The sequence below is a fragment of the Pangasianodon hypophthalmus genome, chromosome 3 (genome assembly GCF_027358585.1).
Source record: "Pangasianodon hypophthalmus isolate fPanHyp1 chromosome 3, fPanHyp1.pri, whole genome shotgun sequence".
Lineage (NCBI taxonomy): Eukaryota > Metazoa > Chordata > Actinopteri > Siluriformes > Pangasiidae > Pangasianodon > Pangasianodon hypophthalmus.
This window is the reverse complement of record NC_069712.1, coordinates 19,296,411-19,314,655: the sequence shown is the minus strand read 5'-3', so window position 1 is coordinate 19,314,655 and position 18,245 is coordinate 19,296,411. Positions and strand designations below refer to the sequence as shown.

The 18,245-nt window shown below is 40.7% G+C and overlaps 1 protein-coding gene across 1 annotated transcript; it reads right to left on the bottom strand.

Annotated features, from left to right (window-relative positions):
- Positions 1-997: 997 nt before the first annotated feature.
- stox1 (storkhead box 1) lies at positions 998-18,245 on the bottom strand. Its single transcript, XM_026943192.3, has 4 exons — positions 17,703-18,245; positions 4,907-5,059; positions 2,456-4,739; positions 998-2,205 (listed from the first exon to the last, which is right to left on the bottom strand). Exons 1-4 carry the CDS (start codon positions 18,019-18,021, stop codon positions 2,052-2,054), a joined length of 2,910 nt encoding a protein of 969 aa, XP_026798993.2. The 5' UTR covers positions 18,022-18,245; the 3' UTR covers positions 998-2,051.

Genomic DNA, 18,245 nt, shown 5'->3' with positions numbered 1-18,245 from the left:
GCTCTACTGAAAATAGATGGCAAATTATCAAGCACCCACATATCAGATATCTTCTTTCATCCGATCCTGCTACTGATAGCATCACATAACACATAGTGCATCTGTCTTATTTTATATGTTCCGAACTCTGTAAATGCTCTTAGGTTTTCTGTAATGTCTTTAAAGCCATGCTCATTTTACGTAAAACATTAGGTAATTGACCATGGCAATTTTGTTGCTGCTAGATGATTTTAAGAAGTGCTAAACCTATCCAAATGTTACTAAAGTTGTTGGACAGCCTTCAGCCTTACTCATGATGGTTTGTTTGTCAGGGCCTATTTTACTATTGCAGCCACAGTGGCGTGCTTTTTTCCCATGGTTATGCTTCATCGAACCCTATGATTGTATACGTATATGGATGGAGGTCGTAAAAGGAAGGCAAAAGTGAAGCCAAAATAGTATATTAGTATATACACCAATCAGCCATAACATTGAAACCACTTACAGGTGAAGTGAATAACATTGATTATCTTGTTATAATGTCACCTGTCAAAGGGCTGGGATATATTAGGCAGCAAGTGAACAGTCAGTTCTCAAAGTTGATGTGTTGGACGCAGGAAAAATGGGCAAGCGTAAGGATCTGAGTGACTTTGACAAGGGCCAAATTTGATGGCCAGACGACTGGATCAGAGCATCTCCAAAATGGCAGGTCTTGTGGAGAGTTCCCAGTATGCAGTGGTTAGTACCTACCAAAGGAAGGACAACTGGTGAACTGGCGAAAGGGTCATCAGCACCCAAGGCTCACTGATTCAAAGGCTAGCCCATCTGGTCCGATCCCACAGAAGAGCTACTAGACTGTATGCTGGATGACAATATGTTGTCAACTCTCAACTGCCTATTACAGCATTACTCTAAAAATTCAGTAGATAGTACCCTATAGCATAAGGGAAGCGTGATAGCTTCTTGGCTTAATTTTGTTTGAGGCTATGTTGTTATTAACGTCATCCTTCCCCTGTGGTCACGAGCTAGTACTCTCTGTACTACACTTTCATTATAGCTTGCAACCACACCAGTCGTATAAAGCAAGTTTTTAAGCGTTATTGGTTTTATGGATCCCCAGTTCTGGTAAACAGAAAGGAACAGGCATAGGAACAAGACAAGAAGGAAGTTGTCTGTTCTCTGACTACCTACCCCCATGAAATTTAATACAGGCAGCCACAAGCTTGTTACGATCAGTTACTGCAGGGTAATTACCAGACAACAAAGTTTGAAAATAAAAAAAGCAACTGTAATGATGATACTCTCACTAAGCATTGCATCCCATTAAAGAGAGGTGTCATAGTAAAGATGAACCATATCAGCACAGACTGATGTTTCCTGCCATGTGTTATTTTGCAAGACACTGCTTTAGGGTCTCTTCTTATTCATGCCAATTTCAGCGTCAATGCCACCACAGTCACACATTTGAAATCTGGTTGTTTACTTCAATTAACTTGAATCCTTCCACTTGAAAATGTTAACTATGCAGGTATAATCTCCATACGTATGTATAAGCTTCACTAAAGCTTGTTCAAACAGCATCTTCACATTAAATTTTGCAGTCAGCATCTGTGTTTAAATGCATTAAAAACAGTTTATGTTGTAGATTTGTAGGTCTCTGTGCACTGTGTAATCAGTAATCAGTGTACTGTGATGCTCTGTTTAATGTTTACCTAAAGTTTTCAGGTTCCTCTACTTCATGAATAAAACAGAGAAGCCCAGACATTGCTTAGTAAAGATTTTATTGTTGTCATAATTTACAAAGGTCTTCATATTTTGAATTTGAAGTGTAAAGGATTAATTTAACTAATGCAACCCTCTTTATAAACAGAGTAGCCTGGTACTAAAAATAGCTAATAAGAAAAAAACTATAAAAACCCTATCTCAGTTGTTCAATTACCCCAAAATACCACATGCACTGCTCAATATTGTATTAACAAATATATTTACACGTAATAGCTATAAATATGCACAATTATACAGAGGTAACTGAATGGGCTCAAAGCACATTGTGTGAATCTACAGCCAGCTGTTCACACATTCATGACAGGTGTGAGCTGGAGCAGGGAACTTTGAGGATGAATACCGTTGGTTTTGGAGTGGAGCTTTTCAAGGTTCTGTAGGAAATTACGACGTTTCAGCCCTTTCAGTATCACGGAGTTAGGTGAGGTTAGACTCATGCGTGTCCTGCAAATAAACAAAAACAAAGATAATTCCCTGTAATGAAATGAATATTATAACATTTATATAAGACAGGTGTTTTCAGTGCAGTTAATCATAGCCTATAATCAGTTTTTATCCACCGCCACAAAGTTAGCAAAGTGAAGTTCACAGCTAAACACAGTTACAAACACAGCTAACATAATAAAATATATTCAATTAACTATCAGTTTTATTCAATTCGATTTCAGATTCCAGATCAATAAAAGTGACTAACCTTGGAGAGTCAATCCCACTGTCTGCTGTGTTGCTTTGATTCTCTGCTGTTTCACCCGTACAGGCTCCAGCACGATCACAGTGACTCAGACTTGCAGGTTGAAGGTTATCAGCATCCACTGATTGATTCTGGTTGTAGTCCTGTGAGTGACAAATCCAGTGGCTGGCTTGGTCATTGTCTTCATCTGCGGACTTCAGTACTGTTTCAGTGTCTGAGGCCCTCTCACTCATTTGACTGTAATCAAAGATACTGATGTCCAGGGTATCAGTGGGGTCAGAGTGTCCTGGGCTGGGATTATTCAGCTTCTCATCCGTGCGTTGCGGGTTTGCCTCAGGGCTGCCATCTGCTGGTAGGTGGGACAAACCAAGCTTGTGCTCATTTTGTGGCCACCTGTATTCATGCTGTCTCTGTGGGGCTCGTTTGGTATCTTGATGAAGGATTAATATGTTCTCTTCTATGAAAGAGCTGTCCCAGTTCCCATCGAAACAGACTGGTTCGCGGCAGCGAGATGTGCCAGGGTGAATCAACTCATTGACATGTTCCTCATTCAGGCAGAGGGAGCTACATCCATCGTCATCATCTTCAACATTCTGGTAAATGTGGTGCTCCGTATCAGTGTGTACTTCACTATCTGCATGGCTTGTGTTTCTATGTACCCTCTCACTGTTTGCCAAGTGTTGGCTGCTTGCCATGCTGGCAGTTTGCTGATGTGAGGAGAGGAGGTCAGGACAGTGGTCAGATTCCTCCTTACTGTTAACTAGATGAAGAGATAGTCTACACCGAACTGAAGGTTTGGGCCATGACACAGGTAATTCTGTTGTTTCGTATGAAAGTGAAGCAAGGTCTGTACCAAGCTTTTGATCAGAAATATCTTTTAAACCTCTCTCTTGTAAAACCTGTTTCGACTGCTTTACTCTCCCATCGCTGAACTCTCTGCCTTTCTGTTTGACTTTGTCTTCTATCCTCAGTGTGCTGTTCTCAGGGTAGAAAGAGCTGTAGTCTCCAGGAAGTTCTTTGATTGTTTTAGCATCTATGGTGGAGTCCAAATTCAGCCCTCTTTCATTAAGCTGTTCACATGATCTGTCAAACAGAATGCAGGCTTTCTTCACCTCTTCAGTGACACCTTTCACATGATGAGGATCCCAGGACTTTGACCTGTGGCCTGTTCGCTCTCGTCGACTAGAGGTCTTGGCTTCTCTCCTCCTTTGTTCTTTATGATTGACGGCTGTATGACATCCTGGAATCGACTGAAATGGATCCTCTATGCGTTTCTTATAGACAAATTTTGCATCCAAAGCTGCACAGTCCTCGTGATCGGCAGGCTCATCTAGGGCTAATTCAGGCCTGAGGCGAGATGGGATGAGATCATCTCCCTGTAAATCATCATCACATGGAATATCCTTACTCTTTGTCCTCTGTTTCTCTTTTGCTGAGGGACCTCTTCTCTTGCTCCGAATGGCTTTAGAGGCTGATCTTCTGCCACTAGCTTTGGTTGAAAGGTGCCTCTGCTTAGGGAGCAGGATCTCTGTGGACATTCCTTTGTCAGTAGTCAGGGCCTTTGTCACTCTCTCTGCCTTCTCTTCCATTTTCTTCATTAGGACTGTATGGCGGACAAGGTTATCAACAGTTAGCTCAGGGTTGATCCGTTTAATGATAGCATGCTCCAAATCTCTGGGAAGGTTATTAAGATCATCCTCATCCCTGACCGGCCACTCCTCAGGTGGGAACTGTGCAGAGAAAGTGGCATATTCCTTCTTTGGCTTATTCTCTTTCTTTCCCGTGTTACGACGAAACAAGCTGAGGCCAAATTTGCGTCCGGGTTTTTCCTTGTCCTTACGGCTAGTGGTCGTAGACTTGCTGATCTCACTAGCCTGGTAGTCTGCTGCCGTAGATGTGGACTGGTGCTGGACAGTTGGCTTGTGTTCTCTGGGCCACTTAAGGTTTTTCCCAGTGCATTCACTTATGCTGATAGATTGCTCCTGGACAGAAGGAGGAGCAGTTACTTGAGGTGTGAAGCAACTACAAGACTTGCAGTGAGCCATAATGGGTACTTCAGTAGAAGCATCCATGCAGCTCTCATTACCCATCAGGTACGTGATGGGAGGAGGAGAGAGATGGTCATTGTCACTTGTCCACCAGTTCTTCTCCTTCACCATGTTGTTGGTGATAAAGTATGTCTGAGGTGTAACAATGAAGTATCCCTCTCCAGTGTGGTAGATTTTTCTCTCTTTAATGAGAGCTCCCAGAGCATTGTAGAGGATATCTTGAGTGGGAATGGCCATTCCTTAACATTTATAAGAAAACCATAAAGAAATTTTTACTTGAACGACAAACTAAACATTGCAATGTTGAAGATCTGACTAGGTTGAGGTTTTCCATAAACACTGAAATGACATAAAGAATACACTGAATAATATTGAAATAGGTTATGAATTTGTTAAAACATGGTACCTGGATGGGCCTTCATCATGTGATTAATTAGTGCTTCTTGGTTGACCATGACGTGAGCAACATTCATGTCGGATATGACTGAGCATAGTACCTCAGACAGTGGAATGAACTGTGACTGAGAGATAGGTGACATTTGTACTGGAGATAAGTCACCTGAGAAAAACACATGAGCAATTTCAATTAATATTCATTTCCATGCTTATTATACATAAACATATTTGCACTAAAATAACAAAAGCAGACTGAGAGCAGTCTTCAAAGCTTGCCAAAACAGATACATTAAAAAGTTACATAAACCTTGTTTTTCAGACATGACACAAGGCCCCAAACCACATAAGACCCTTATCCTTGATGCTCCAAGCTAGGACATAAAACATAAAAGAGTCGGAATTTTTAACACTAGGCATACAGCTTAATTATAGGGAAAATATTTCAAATTATAAAGCCATGACATTTTTATGAAACAGAAAGAATTCTGGAACTTTTAGTTCTTTGAGTAGGTATAAGAGAAAATATTAATCAGAGAAATACTCAAGTACTAAATCAAAGCTATTATAAAATGGCAACAGAACATTTGTTATTTGTTAACGTTTTATTATAACAAATCAATATATCATTCTAATCAGACTCTTTGTTACTCTTACTCTTAGTTGTGGTTGGGTCGTAACCAGAAAGCCAAAAAAGGCATATTTTGTCTGGGTTTGTATGGGTTTGCTCTGGGTTTTCCAGTTTCATCTGACCTCCCAAAAGCATGCCGTTAGTTGGACTGTTCACAGCTTAGTTGCAACTTGTAATTCCCCACCTAAAACCGGTAAAAACCACCGAAAACATGAAATTTCAACTCGTCAACTTAGGGTAGTATTCTCATCTACCAGCTCCTTCCCCATTTACGGAGTGACGTCAAATCATCATGGCCACACACACTGTGAACAGTGTAAAATACCCCTTCTCTACTTTTAAATTAGAGAGTTTATAGCAGTAGTGGTAAATATACAGATGGTACTTAGTTAAATCCATAACACTGACCATACTAATTGCTGTTTTGAGAAGGTAATCATCACCGTAGTTATCACTAACATTGTTGCAAATGCAACTCACTATTGTCCGTTGTTGTTGTTGCTGTACTGCAATTTCAGTCCACAACGTTGCATGAATGATTGAAGTGCACTATAGTAAAACAGTACCAGTGGTCACTCAGGCCTGTAACTGTAAAAATGCAGCTGCATAAATGTTGTTTTTTTTTTTTAATCAGTAAATATAGTGACACCTGGATATCACACAATTAATTGGGATTTTCTGTGCCAGTAAAGCAGCTCCCTTTTTAAATAACAACAACAAAAATGTAAACTGAATTACTGCCAGGATATGATTTTTTTTAGTTATGTTGTAGCAATGAATTATGTAGCAAAATGCAATCATGATCTTTCTAAAAATGCAAAAAAGACATGGATTTCAATCTACAACCAACTATCCCTACATCTGTTTTTTTTTTCTTTTTTTTTGAGAATTAACAATTAACCCCAATGGATTAATTATAACCAGGAGATGGGTTACAGTTTTTTCTTCTGTGTGAAGGTTGAGGGCATACACACACCACATACAAGTGCATATATAATTACTGTGATTAAATTTATCCCACTTTACTCAGCATGTGTTGCATATTGGCCACTCAGCACTAAAACTCCTATATAACATTTAAAGAGACAATGTCAGTGCTTTTGGTAAATTACATCAGTGAAGTCCAAGGACTCGAAAAAGGGAATGAACCGCACACACTGCAATGGCTTGAGGGCACACATTCTGTTTATATATTGTGCATATTACACAATTTCACTACTGTGTTGCGAGTGGCATTTTTCTCACGCAACTTTGGTATCACACAAGTCTTGACACACACACACACTGCACATATATGCCTTTCTCTTCAGTTTTTACCCTTATGAATCCCTGTTCCAAAGTAAATACCTTACATCCTGACTGCATAGTGAAAGTGTTGAATTCCTCTGTTGTTGCTTGTATTCAACAGATATAAGCTAATAAAATAGGTCTTGTTATCTTAGTTCAGTGTTTAGAGATAACACTTGTCACATTCTTGTTTTCTTGTTCTATATTCTCCCTCTTGGCAGCACGGGGTTGCAGTGGGTAGTGTTGCCTCCTCACAATTACAGGGTCCCAGGTCCGATCCTGAACTTGGGCTACATTCTGCATGGAATTTCTGTGCACATTCTCCCCGTGTCCACATGGGTTTTCTCCACTAGGTGGCTTGGCTGAGGTAAATTTCCCCTAGATGTGAATATATGTGTGAACGTGTGTGAATGGTGGCCTATGAAGGACCAGCATCCTATCCAGGGTGTGTTCCCACCTCATGCCCAGTGTTCTCAGGATAAGCACCGGATTCCACCATGACCCTAACCAGGATAAGCGGTTACTGAAAGTGAGTGAATATTCTCCCTCTTTCCCAGTAGCATATTCTGTCCTACCAACTGGGGCCACTGAAAGAGGAAACAGGGGAAAGAATACCACACTCCACTTATAAATGTGTGTCTCATTTCACTGGCAGGAGCAGGGCCATGAGTAGCTGTGAGGACACCGAGGTCCAGATCTTGGTTGTTTTGGCCTTTCATATAGCCTATTTCCTGTTGTCATATTCAATATGGAAACCGTGACATCCTGATTGGTTATAATGTGGTGGAGAGAGAGAGAGAGAGAGAGAGAGAGATTCACATGCACACTTTTTTACTAATTACTGTATCAGTTACATAACATCTTTTTTTTCTAGAATAGAACATTCGATTGTAAAGGTTTTTTGTACATGAACATTTTTAACGTAAATATAATAAGGAACATCGCAGTACTTTATTTTACACTAAACAGATCAAATAGATCTCAGCACAAGCCCTGGATAGGAGAACAATATTACACCTTAGAGAACAATATTACCGTATACTTTTAAAATGTACTACCAAACCATGTTCACATTTTAGTTGTGCTTTAGTTGGACAATTTTCAGAAACAGGTGGAAAAACATGAATGAATTAATGAATTTAGTTGATCACTGCCGGGGGGTAAATGTAACTTCCACTCTCTCTCAGGGGGGAAGACTTTGTGTGTTCATTGTAACTTGAGGCTGCCTCCAAACATTAAAATCTTTGTCTCATTTACCATGAATACTCTACAAGGTACCATGGTAACTACACAGCATGGCACAAAAGCTTGAACAGGGTGGCAGCAGACTAAAGTATTAATGTAAGTAGTGACTTCCATTTGGGGTGGAATTGCTTTCCTAATAAAGGGTCACTGGGTTTTTGTGCTTTGGACCGTCAAATACTGAATGTTATCTAGCAGAGATAATATATATTTTGATATTATATTATATAATATTTTATATTTTGATGTGGTGCTTGTACACTCTAGGTAAAAGCATGTTTTGTTTTTGCACCATTCTTCTCCATTTGAACTAATTGAAAGCAGATGCCAGACGTCAAACATGACATATTTATGTTCATTTGCTGGTTGAAATCATGCAACAATCATCTGCTTAAATCTAATCACGTTACTTCAAATCACACTAGGTCATTGATATTATGGACAATTTGATGATCTTTGTGTACTGATTATGCATAATTTACTAACAGTCATATGGACTGCTGATGCTTGTAGTAATAAGGCAATAGAGCTTTTGTCCGTTTTAAGAAGAAATGTGGTTTGTTTTTGATGGTTATTTCCCCAACATTATAAATAGTTATATTTGATTTAGATGTGGTTATACGATCTGGGCTGAAAAAATAATTTCAGACAGGATGCACCTCAACTAGAGTAAATTTATTCATCTTTGTGGTTTCAGTCTCCAGTTTTCACACGAGGAAACCACAGAGGTAATTAACTCTTGATGTAGTAGCACACACACACACACACACACACACACCAAGAGAGAGTGAGAGATAGAGAGAGAGAGAGAGAGAGAGAGAGAGAAAGACTGACCCTCTGAACTAATAAAGATTTCATTTTAATGTGGTGAGACTCATTCCTCATCACGACCACAAACAAGATTCCTTTCAGTCCACTCTGCTCAGTCCAAAAGTAGTTAGCAAAAGCAAATGCAGAGGCATTTCTCAGAATGTGCTTTTCCCTCTGGGAGGGGGAAGGTAGTGGATAAAAGCTAACCTGTGCAAGCTGCCTATATGAAGCTCAGGGTATTTAACTATTTCTAGACTATTGCACATGTCTACAGTGTTATTAGAGCTGGAGAGATACAACTAATGTCCTAGATTGAAACTTTCTGAACTACACAAACACTAAAAGCACTATGACTTGATTACTCAGTCTGAGCTTTTATTCAGCCAAATACAGTACCTGGATAATACTGCGTCTACTTATTGAACATAAAGCCATTGTACCTCTGTCAAAGAACTAGTCAAATTTGATTCTAATGTAGTCCAAATATGAGCTCCCTGGTGGAGAAATCAGTTTTTATGAGCTTTGTCTGGACCATGGAATTAGGGATGGGTCATATAATCATATAACACTGATATTGTGATACATTTTGTCACAGCATGCTTTTTCTGAGGCTGTTCTGATATCTCTTTATAATTCTTATAAAATAAATCTAATTACAACCTGATTAAAGCAGCTGATTTGTTTTTTGAATTTTGTGCTTATTCTTTAAAATTGTGAAATGCAAAAAAAAACAATTGTACAAATTTTAAATTTTTCTCCTTTTCAGTGTTTATATAATTATATAAAATGATCTATTTTTAATTATAAAAGCATTTTTGTAGACATTATATTGTCATGGTTATGCCGAAATCTGCACTTTAGTCTTGGCTATGTATCCCATCAGCCACTGCACCTCGGCGGATCATGTCACATGACCGTCTGCACTTTTGTCATGTATTTGTTAATGAGTATTTAAGTCACGTCTTGCACCTCACTAATTGTCTAGCTCACGCTGCTGTTAAGTAGTGATGTTCTTGTTCTTTAGTCTATGTATGTCTTTTGCCTCAAGATCCTAGTTCATGTTTTTTGTGTGTCTACATTTACCATTGTTTGGATTGTTGGTTTTTCATTAAAATTCATGTCTGCACTTGCATCCACCTTAGACATGACAGAAAGCTAGACCAAAGGAATGGCTGCAGCAGATTTTTTTCAATGCATGTGGGACCAGGGTGAGCAAATACGGGAGAACCAGAGACAGCTTGACTGGATTGATGCCTTCCTGGACCATCTCATGGCTAGGCCTGATGTCATGCGCCTCCTCAGGGAATGTTTTTCGGGGGGTTTCCAGTCTGGCTGGAGCCATCTCCCACCCTCCCTGCCCCACTTCGGACATCGCTCTGCCTCCTTGCTCCGCTGAGGACGTTGTTCTGCCTCCCTTCCCAACAGAAGATGCCACTACAGATCTCAGACTCTCCATGGACATCACTCCATGTACCTGCTCCGTCTTGTATGTCACTACACTCAGATCCACTTTGGATGCTGCTCCACCTTCCTACTCCACCGAGGACGCTGCTCTGCCTCCTTGCTCCACTGAGAATGTTGCTGTACCATCCTGCTTGGCTAAGGAAGTCGCCCCACCTCCTTGCTCCACTGAGAACATTGTTCCTCCCCCTGCTTCATGGTGTACATCACTCTCCCTTCTTGCTACACGGAGGACATCGCTCAACCCTCTTGCTTCATGGAGAACGTCGCTCCACCCTCTGGCCTCGTGGAGTATGTCGCTCCCCCTTCTGTCTCTGCGGAGGATGTGACACCCCCTCCCACAGCTCCGCGGAGGATGTTGCTCCCCTCTCTGGCTTCGTGGAGAATGTCGTTTCCCCCTGGCTCCGCCTTGAACTTTGCTCCCCCTGCTGGCTTCAGGGTGGCCGTTGCTCCGTGCTCATGCTCCACCTTGGATGTCGCACCACACCTCAGGTACGTGGAGGAGATTGTGCCGTCTCATTGCCTGAGGGATGGCGTTGCATCTCCTGTTGGCCCTGATCAGCTGGGAGACATCTCGTCTGGTGGTCCAGGACCTCCTCTCGAACTTATTTCGTGTGTCGGGAGCCACACGCTCTGTCAAGGTTATGCCGAAATCGGTGCTTGGTTTCGCATCAGCGACTGCACCTCACCGGATCATGTCACGTGACCGTCTGCACCTGTGTCACGTTTTTGTTAATGAACACAAGTATTTAAGTCACATCTTGCACCTCACTTATTATCTAGCTTTTGTCTTACACTGCTGCTAAGTAGTGAGGTTCTGTTCTTTAGTTCATGTATGTCTTTTGCTTCGAGATCCTATTTCATGTTTTTTGTGTGTTTAAGTTTACGTTGTCTGGATTGTTCATTTTTCATTAAAATTCACATCTGCACTTGCATCTGCCTTCACCTCCATTACATGACACATAAATAATTGAATGATTTTTTTTAAAACTCTTTTTAAATTACTGGATTGCTGGCAAGGTTTGTGAGTAAACCTTTACATCGTGATACATATCGTGTATTGCAGAAATTCCTTAGAGAATTGTGATATGATATTTTTGTCATACTGCCCACCCCTACATGTAACTATTAGCTGAAATCTTATTCCTGGCAAGTCCTTTATCCACTTGGTCCTCCAGTATAAACCCACTTGCAAAACTGTTCCCCAAGTGCTGATTTTTTTTCCACAGGACTTTAAATCTGTTACTAATCTGAGGAGATCTGTGTCTCCTCAGCTCTGTTTGCCTTGTACCCACACACTGCTGCCTCAATCAGCACAGCTGCCAGGAGTTGTGCAATTACACCTGGTCTCAGTACTGCTTCACTATGTAACTGAGAGGGACGAGTCCGATCGTGCACAACACGCATGAAGAATGGAGGCAATAAATCCTGCCTCATCAAGTCTATGATTAGTTGATTTACTTGAAGAAAGGATTGATGCTGAAACCCACCACCCCTTACCCAAATTCCATTGCGGTTTTGCTGGCTATATGACATAGTAGTCTAGAAATCAAAGCTCTCAGCATCTGACGTGCTGTTTAGAAAACATCAGCATTATTCACTTAGAACAATCATGAGCTGTCTTAATCCTTCTGCATATGCTAACGCTAATGGTTTTTCATTTCACTACAAGATGCAGGCTTCCTGATACAGTGGTAAGTGTACTGAAACATACCGTATTTCAGTAAAGATCACAGTAACAAAAATTCTTTGGAAAGTTAAGGGTTCTTCATTACTACAATGGTTCTAACTGTAACCCTATTTGAACAGAAACTTCTTTACTGTCAAAGAAGTCAAAGAACCCTTTAGGTCTCTAGATTTAACCTTTTCACAAGATGGTGGAATCCAGGTTAGCTGGAAGAAATGTCAGTGAAGATGTGAAATTTTGCAGACATGAACTGGAGCTTTGGATGGAACCCTGGAGTCTGGAGCTGTGAGGCCTTGCTGCTGAGACAATTTCATTCATGTGTTAATAATCATGTTGTCTCAAAAGAGTAGCTGTCCAAAACTGATATGCAGCAATGATTCCCAGAGTGAACTGAACATACTAGTCCAGGACTGACCAAACTATCAAGCTTCTCTGTACTCCATTAGACAGTATTTGTTTTTGCTGAATACTGATACTTAACACTTTACACTGATGCGGGTGTATTTCACACAGATTTACGTTTTTTTTTGTTTTTTTTTTATGTTCCTCAGCTCACTACTCTAGCTACGTGCTGTTCCACTGGGTGATCATGTGTGGGTGCCCTAGTCGATTATGTGGACATGTGCAATGATTAACAAGAGAAGCTCACAAGTATTCCCTTAAAACTACATCCATATTTTGTGCAGTAAAAAAAATGTGATAACCTTAAAAATATCCTTTTACTAAGTGCTTTTTAATTGCTTTACTACTATTGATTTAACATTTAAATCAGCCCAGTGAACCCAATCAATATTTTTTTATTTGTCAGGGTAAAGTAAAATAAAGACACAAATGGTGTGCTATTTCCCATGACAAAATAGCAAAGCTAACAAAATGATATTAATGATACTCCTACATTGTTGAGAATATACAAATTTATATAAATGTATATAATAAATTATATATATATATATATATATATATATATATATATATATATATATACATACACACATATTCACTGCAGACAGGAGAGTAACCCAGTAACCTTACAAAACATCTGGCATCATTTTACAAAAAGGGAGGGTCACTGACATTTGTAAGCTTGTGCCAAATATTTGCCAAATGGCACTGCTTAGCAAATACAGCTGAGAAAATTCAATGTTCTAAATGTAAAGAGAATAACTTATAATTATTATATAACAATGTCATCATTACATGTTTTACACAATCACCAGATTATATACTGTATTTTTCATCAATTTAGAATTTTTAGTATGTTTGCTTTGAGCAAAAGAATCCTTCTAAAATTTATTTCAAAATGACATTTAATCAAATGTCACATAAATACCCTGCCACATAAATATTTCCCATGCATCTTCACTCACCCTGTTGTTCCCTGCCCTCTATTGCTTGTTTGACAGAGAAAGTCCAGAAAAATTGTGGGAGCTCCATTTCACAAAATTTGCTCCTTGAGTTGTTTAAACATTCCAGGTGTTTCAAGCTAGTCTCACCTCCAGAAGCTGGTGGGGCCTAAGGTTTATAGCACTCACACACTACTAATCAAGGTCCATGACAGTAATTCACACCAGATGAGAGCTATTTCCTCAAACTAAGACTGAACTACATCAGATTCAAAGTTTGTTATCCTTACACTGGGAGGCCTTTACCAGTGTAACAGCTTAATCATGGCCTAAATCCCGAACAGCTTTAGAGTTAAAAGCACAGTATGTCTTGATTTCAGTCAAGCAAGAGCATGAAACTAAGGCAGTGCAACGAGAATCCCTTTTTGGAGGTAAAAATCTTCACTGGACTGTAAATTTACACCGGTACTTGATAAAATTTCCTTCCACAAGAAAAGCAGCAAGAAAATGAGAGCAAGGTGGGATTCACAAATAGGCAGACAGAAAAGACTTTCTGCTTAACTGTAGGGAAGCTGGCTAATTTCTTTTAATTTGTTTATCAGCCCAGGACTCTGATTGCTTGTAGGCCATAAATTTGTGGAGCTTCCTCTAATGGGAAAAGGATGCGGCAAATGATGTCCAGTGTACTCTGAGACAGAGGTCAGTTTCTAGAATCGAGGCCAAGGTCATGTTCCATATTAGAGCTTATAAATGGAGCCAGACTCAGCTACATCCTGAAAGGAAAAAAGGCATTCATAACAACCCACACAAACTCCTCTTTTCTCTCTAATGAAAAAACAGACACATGTTCATTACTCCTGGGCTGTTCATGCACACAGACATCCATAGACAAAAAAACAAAAAACAAAAGCAACAGCGGAGCTTCCACAATCAAAATAAATAATCTCATGTCTGATTAATTTCAGGTAAAAAAAAAAGTGAAATTAGTCTAGGCATGAAAAGAACTAGGCGGAGTTTCTATGAAGAAGACAACTCCAGTGATGAGATCACAACTAATGGCTCAAAGTCATCCATCTGCTTGCTGTCAAGGTTTGTTTAAATACAGTGATGGATAAAGGATACGAGGATTCATTTGAGCACGACGGTGAAGTCAAGAAGGCACCACACACAGCTGCTTGTGGTAGACTGTGGTTTGGTGTTTGGTTACCACAAGAAAACATTCCAGCGGTAGCCTTCTTAGAAACCAGATCCAGTCTCTCTATTCCTACACAAGGTATCCAGAGAGCGCATGTCCTTTATACGATCATTCTAGTCATTTTTCAGATATGTTTTGAATTATCTTTGCTTCATATCAATATATATATATATATAGTATATATAAAGGTATTTGACACTGGGACTTTGAATGCACTGTATGCAATTGCATGTAGTCTTACTAATGCAATTTGCATGTTTAGTGAATAAACATATTCATATTGGACCTTAATAACTCAGGCAATAAAGCAAGGTATGCCTTAACGAGAGAAATCTTGTGTTCTTTTACAAGTGTATGTTGGCTGAACGGGGCCTCATCTGTGCCTGGGGCACACCTGGATTTACTGTTTATCTGTCCACGTCCACAATGAGCTCCATGAAGAGAGGAGGGGAGCCGTGACCTTTGGTGTCCGGTTAACTGTGAGTGTTACTTTCAATGTGTAAGCTCTCCAAGACGTTCCCGTCTGGATACAGCAGTCCAGCATGGAGCCTGGTCATGGCTAATATGCTGAGATATAGGAGACGTATGAGACGTGGCCCACACTGATGAATGACCCCTCAGTTCTATGTGAGATATTTACAAAACATAGGGATCTGGGGCCAAGCAATCTGACTCCAAAACAACCAGTCAGGGGTGAGTTCTCTAAAAACATTGTCACACAGAGATTAGCTTACAGTTCCACTGAATACTGAAAACTTCTAATAATAGTGAGGAGGCCGCTATGTTTTACTTATACACAAGAACCTGAGAGGAGGAATTAAAAGATTTCAGCTAGAATATACATGGCAAGCCTTAAATAGAGCACTGGACTCTGTGGTGGTTCACATTACCAGGCACTTTATTGCATTCTGTATGGCTCTGTGTGAATGTTTTAGCACTTAGATTGCCTCCTGTTGTGAGCTGGATCTGGAGCTACTCAATAATGCAGAGAGATCAGGCAACCATTGTGGGTGCAGCGTCAAATTTCACCAGATAAGCGCAGATTACAGAGATGGTCTTGACAAGACTTTTCACTAAAGAGTATTAAAACGTGTCAAAACATATCATTGTGGTGTACATCATTTAGTTTTTTTTTTTATTCGAAATGCACTTCTAAATTATTTATGGTGAATTTCCTGCAGTCCACAGCAAGACCACTGGCCTATGAAAAAGATATAAGCATTCAAACTAGCCTTTTGATAACGACACCCTGTTCAAAGCAAAAACAACAACTAACTGAATTGCACAGTACATGTTCATGTCCTTTAACCATTGTAACATCAGTAAATAGAGCTGCAGTACAGACTCTGAAAACAACTCAGGCTTACAAAGATCAATTTGAGTGCCATGTACAACAGACTGTCTACACTGAACAGAATCTCTTCATCCTCCAGCGGCCAGGTTTAACAGCAGCAGGGAACCATCCATCTTTACACTTAATGTACACTGATAATCATGACAGGAATGAGGAGTGATGGGCTAATTCATCATCACAGCCACTGATAGGTAATCACAGAGCGGCACTAACCAGCTCCTGCTGGGGAAACATTGGTCTGGAAAGAGAAGGTCTGGAAAGAGACTCTTTAAGATAACATGCCTGGCTTTTACAACGTGAAAAAGATACCCAAAACTAAACACTGACCCAGGTAAAAATATCAACCACAGATTAGCAGTGACTGAAACCCCACTTCTTGTTGCAATAAAGCAACTGAGACATTCAGCAGGCAGTGAGGAAAGACGAATGAATGTCCGTGACCTGGCCTTATAAACTGGTCTCTTGGACAGCCACTGGAGACAAGATAGCTCACCACTGTACCCCTCGTGAATAGATAGTAAATTACAGTGCCACAGGGCTGAGCTCACACCAAGGCAACAGCTTTTTTGTCTGCCCTGAAGTTACAAAAGCGCAAGTGTTTGTGCGCCAGAGGAGTTAAAGTCCCCAACCATTGCAGACAATCCCATTGTGTGGTCTTGCCAGTTAAATTCCACAGCTTTATGCTCTCTCTTCACATGCACTGCCTGTGCTGACCTCCACCTTCCATTGCCCTGACAGCAGGAGCAAATGGCTGATCTCACACAGTGCTGATGGCTTTGTGTGGGTTCAGCAGCAGCGACCATGTGTGTAGGGCCACGACCACACTGTCACCACAGACCTGTCACCTCAACATGTGTCCAGTAAAAACACTATCCTTAACTGTTGTCACTGTACAGTGATTGTTCCAAGACCAGAAATCCTTGTGTTCAGAATGCCTAAGCATTTCAGAGCAGAATTTACACAAGGTTAGACAATACTGCAGGCTGTGTGTATCTGGGTCTGTGTGTGGAGAAGATGTTGTTGCTATTTGGGGTTAAAGGCCACCCTCCACTTACAATTTATTTCCTGTTATGTGGAAATAATACAGTAATGCTGCACGTACACAGTTATCCTTCAGGCATGTTGAGGTCTCTCAGCAAACTGCAGTTCAGGTTAAACTCAAGGATCCAATACTCTACACTGTGCTTTTCTTGTACTTAAACTTAAACTAGAAACTATTTATCTGCAAGGTCTCTATGAAAAATAATCCGTAACGGACACATTAATGAGGGAAGCTTTATACAAAGATTTTATCATGTGAGACGGACTGTCCACTAAGGCGAGAGATGATTATTGCTTGGCAAATGTGAGCAGACAAAATGTACGTGCAGTTCTGTGATGGATTACTTGATCTTGATGCCTTGTTTGTGTTGTACGTGTAATATATCCATATCCTGGAGTTTCCTGGCTGGAACTCAAGCTTGCTCTTATATCCACAGTTTACGACCTTGACATTAATAGAACATATAAAGGTGGTTTGATTGTCCACTGAGCTCCAGAAAGACATGTTACCTCACTGACCTACTGCGAATAGACTACTGTGGGCATTTTAAAATTTTATGACCTATCACCATGCTGACCTTGGCAAGGTACTGTGTAAACAAACCTTCACATTTCCTTCCCCTGATCCTCAGTCTACTGCCATTAGCTAGACTTTGCTCTGCTCCAGAGTTTCAGAGCACAAAGCAATGACCTGCACAGAGATTCAGGTTATCTTCTTGAGTAGCTGTTATGCATGTAGAGGATTTTGGAGAACCTACCCACTGCTTTGATAGTGAATCCTTTGGGTGACCTGAGAGCTCTGCGCATCCATGCTTCCCTCAGCACCTCCAAATTACTGCCACTTCCCTGAACCAGCAGCACAGAATTTGCCATCCAGCCCTGAAAGTAAACTTCGGATACTGCCTTCACGAGCCTTTTATTCCAGAAGCTGCGCAGATTTTGGGACTTAAAATCCAGGAAAACGTCGTGGCCGCTGCTGGGGCTGGCTGAGTCGTCGTGGTCGCTCCGCAGCACCACAGCGAGCGCGGCGGCTGACAGCTGAACCACCCGCTGCTGCTGCTGCTGCTGCTGAGACATGGCTGCTCTGAGCTCTTTCACCTCAGCATATGGATTTCAATACCACCCAAAAAACACCAAAGCGACGTATTCTTCACCTTCACACTCTTCTCAAACAAAACGCTGTGTACATACTATATATATTACATATATCTAAAGCAGTTTCATCGCCTCACATCGTCGGGGAAGCCTGCGACCTCACTGCTCTTCAAGTCTGTATGGCGCTTCTCGCTCCCAAGGCAACC

What these genes read in the sequence shown, in the direction of transcription:
- stox1 (XM_026943192.3), bottom strand. Translation starts at nt 18,021, where the DNA reads ATGTCTCAGCAGCAGCAGCAGCAGCAGCGGGTGGTTCAGCTGTCAGCC. An exon ending in CATGATGAAGGCCCATCCAG is followed by an intron (nt 4,740 to 4,906) that starts GTACCATGTTTT and finishes ATAAATGTTAAG; the next exon opens with GAATGGCCATTCCCACTCAA. An exon ending in AGTGGGATTGACTCTCCAAG is followed by an intron (nt 2,206 to 2,455) that starts GTTAGTCACTTT and finishes GTTTATTTGCAG; the next exon opens with GACACGCATGAGTCTAACCT.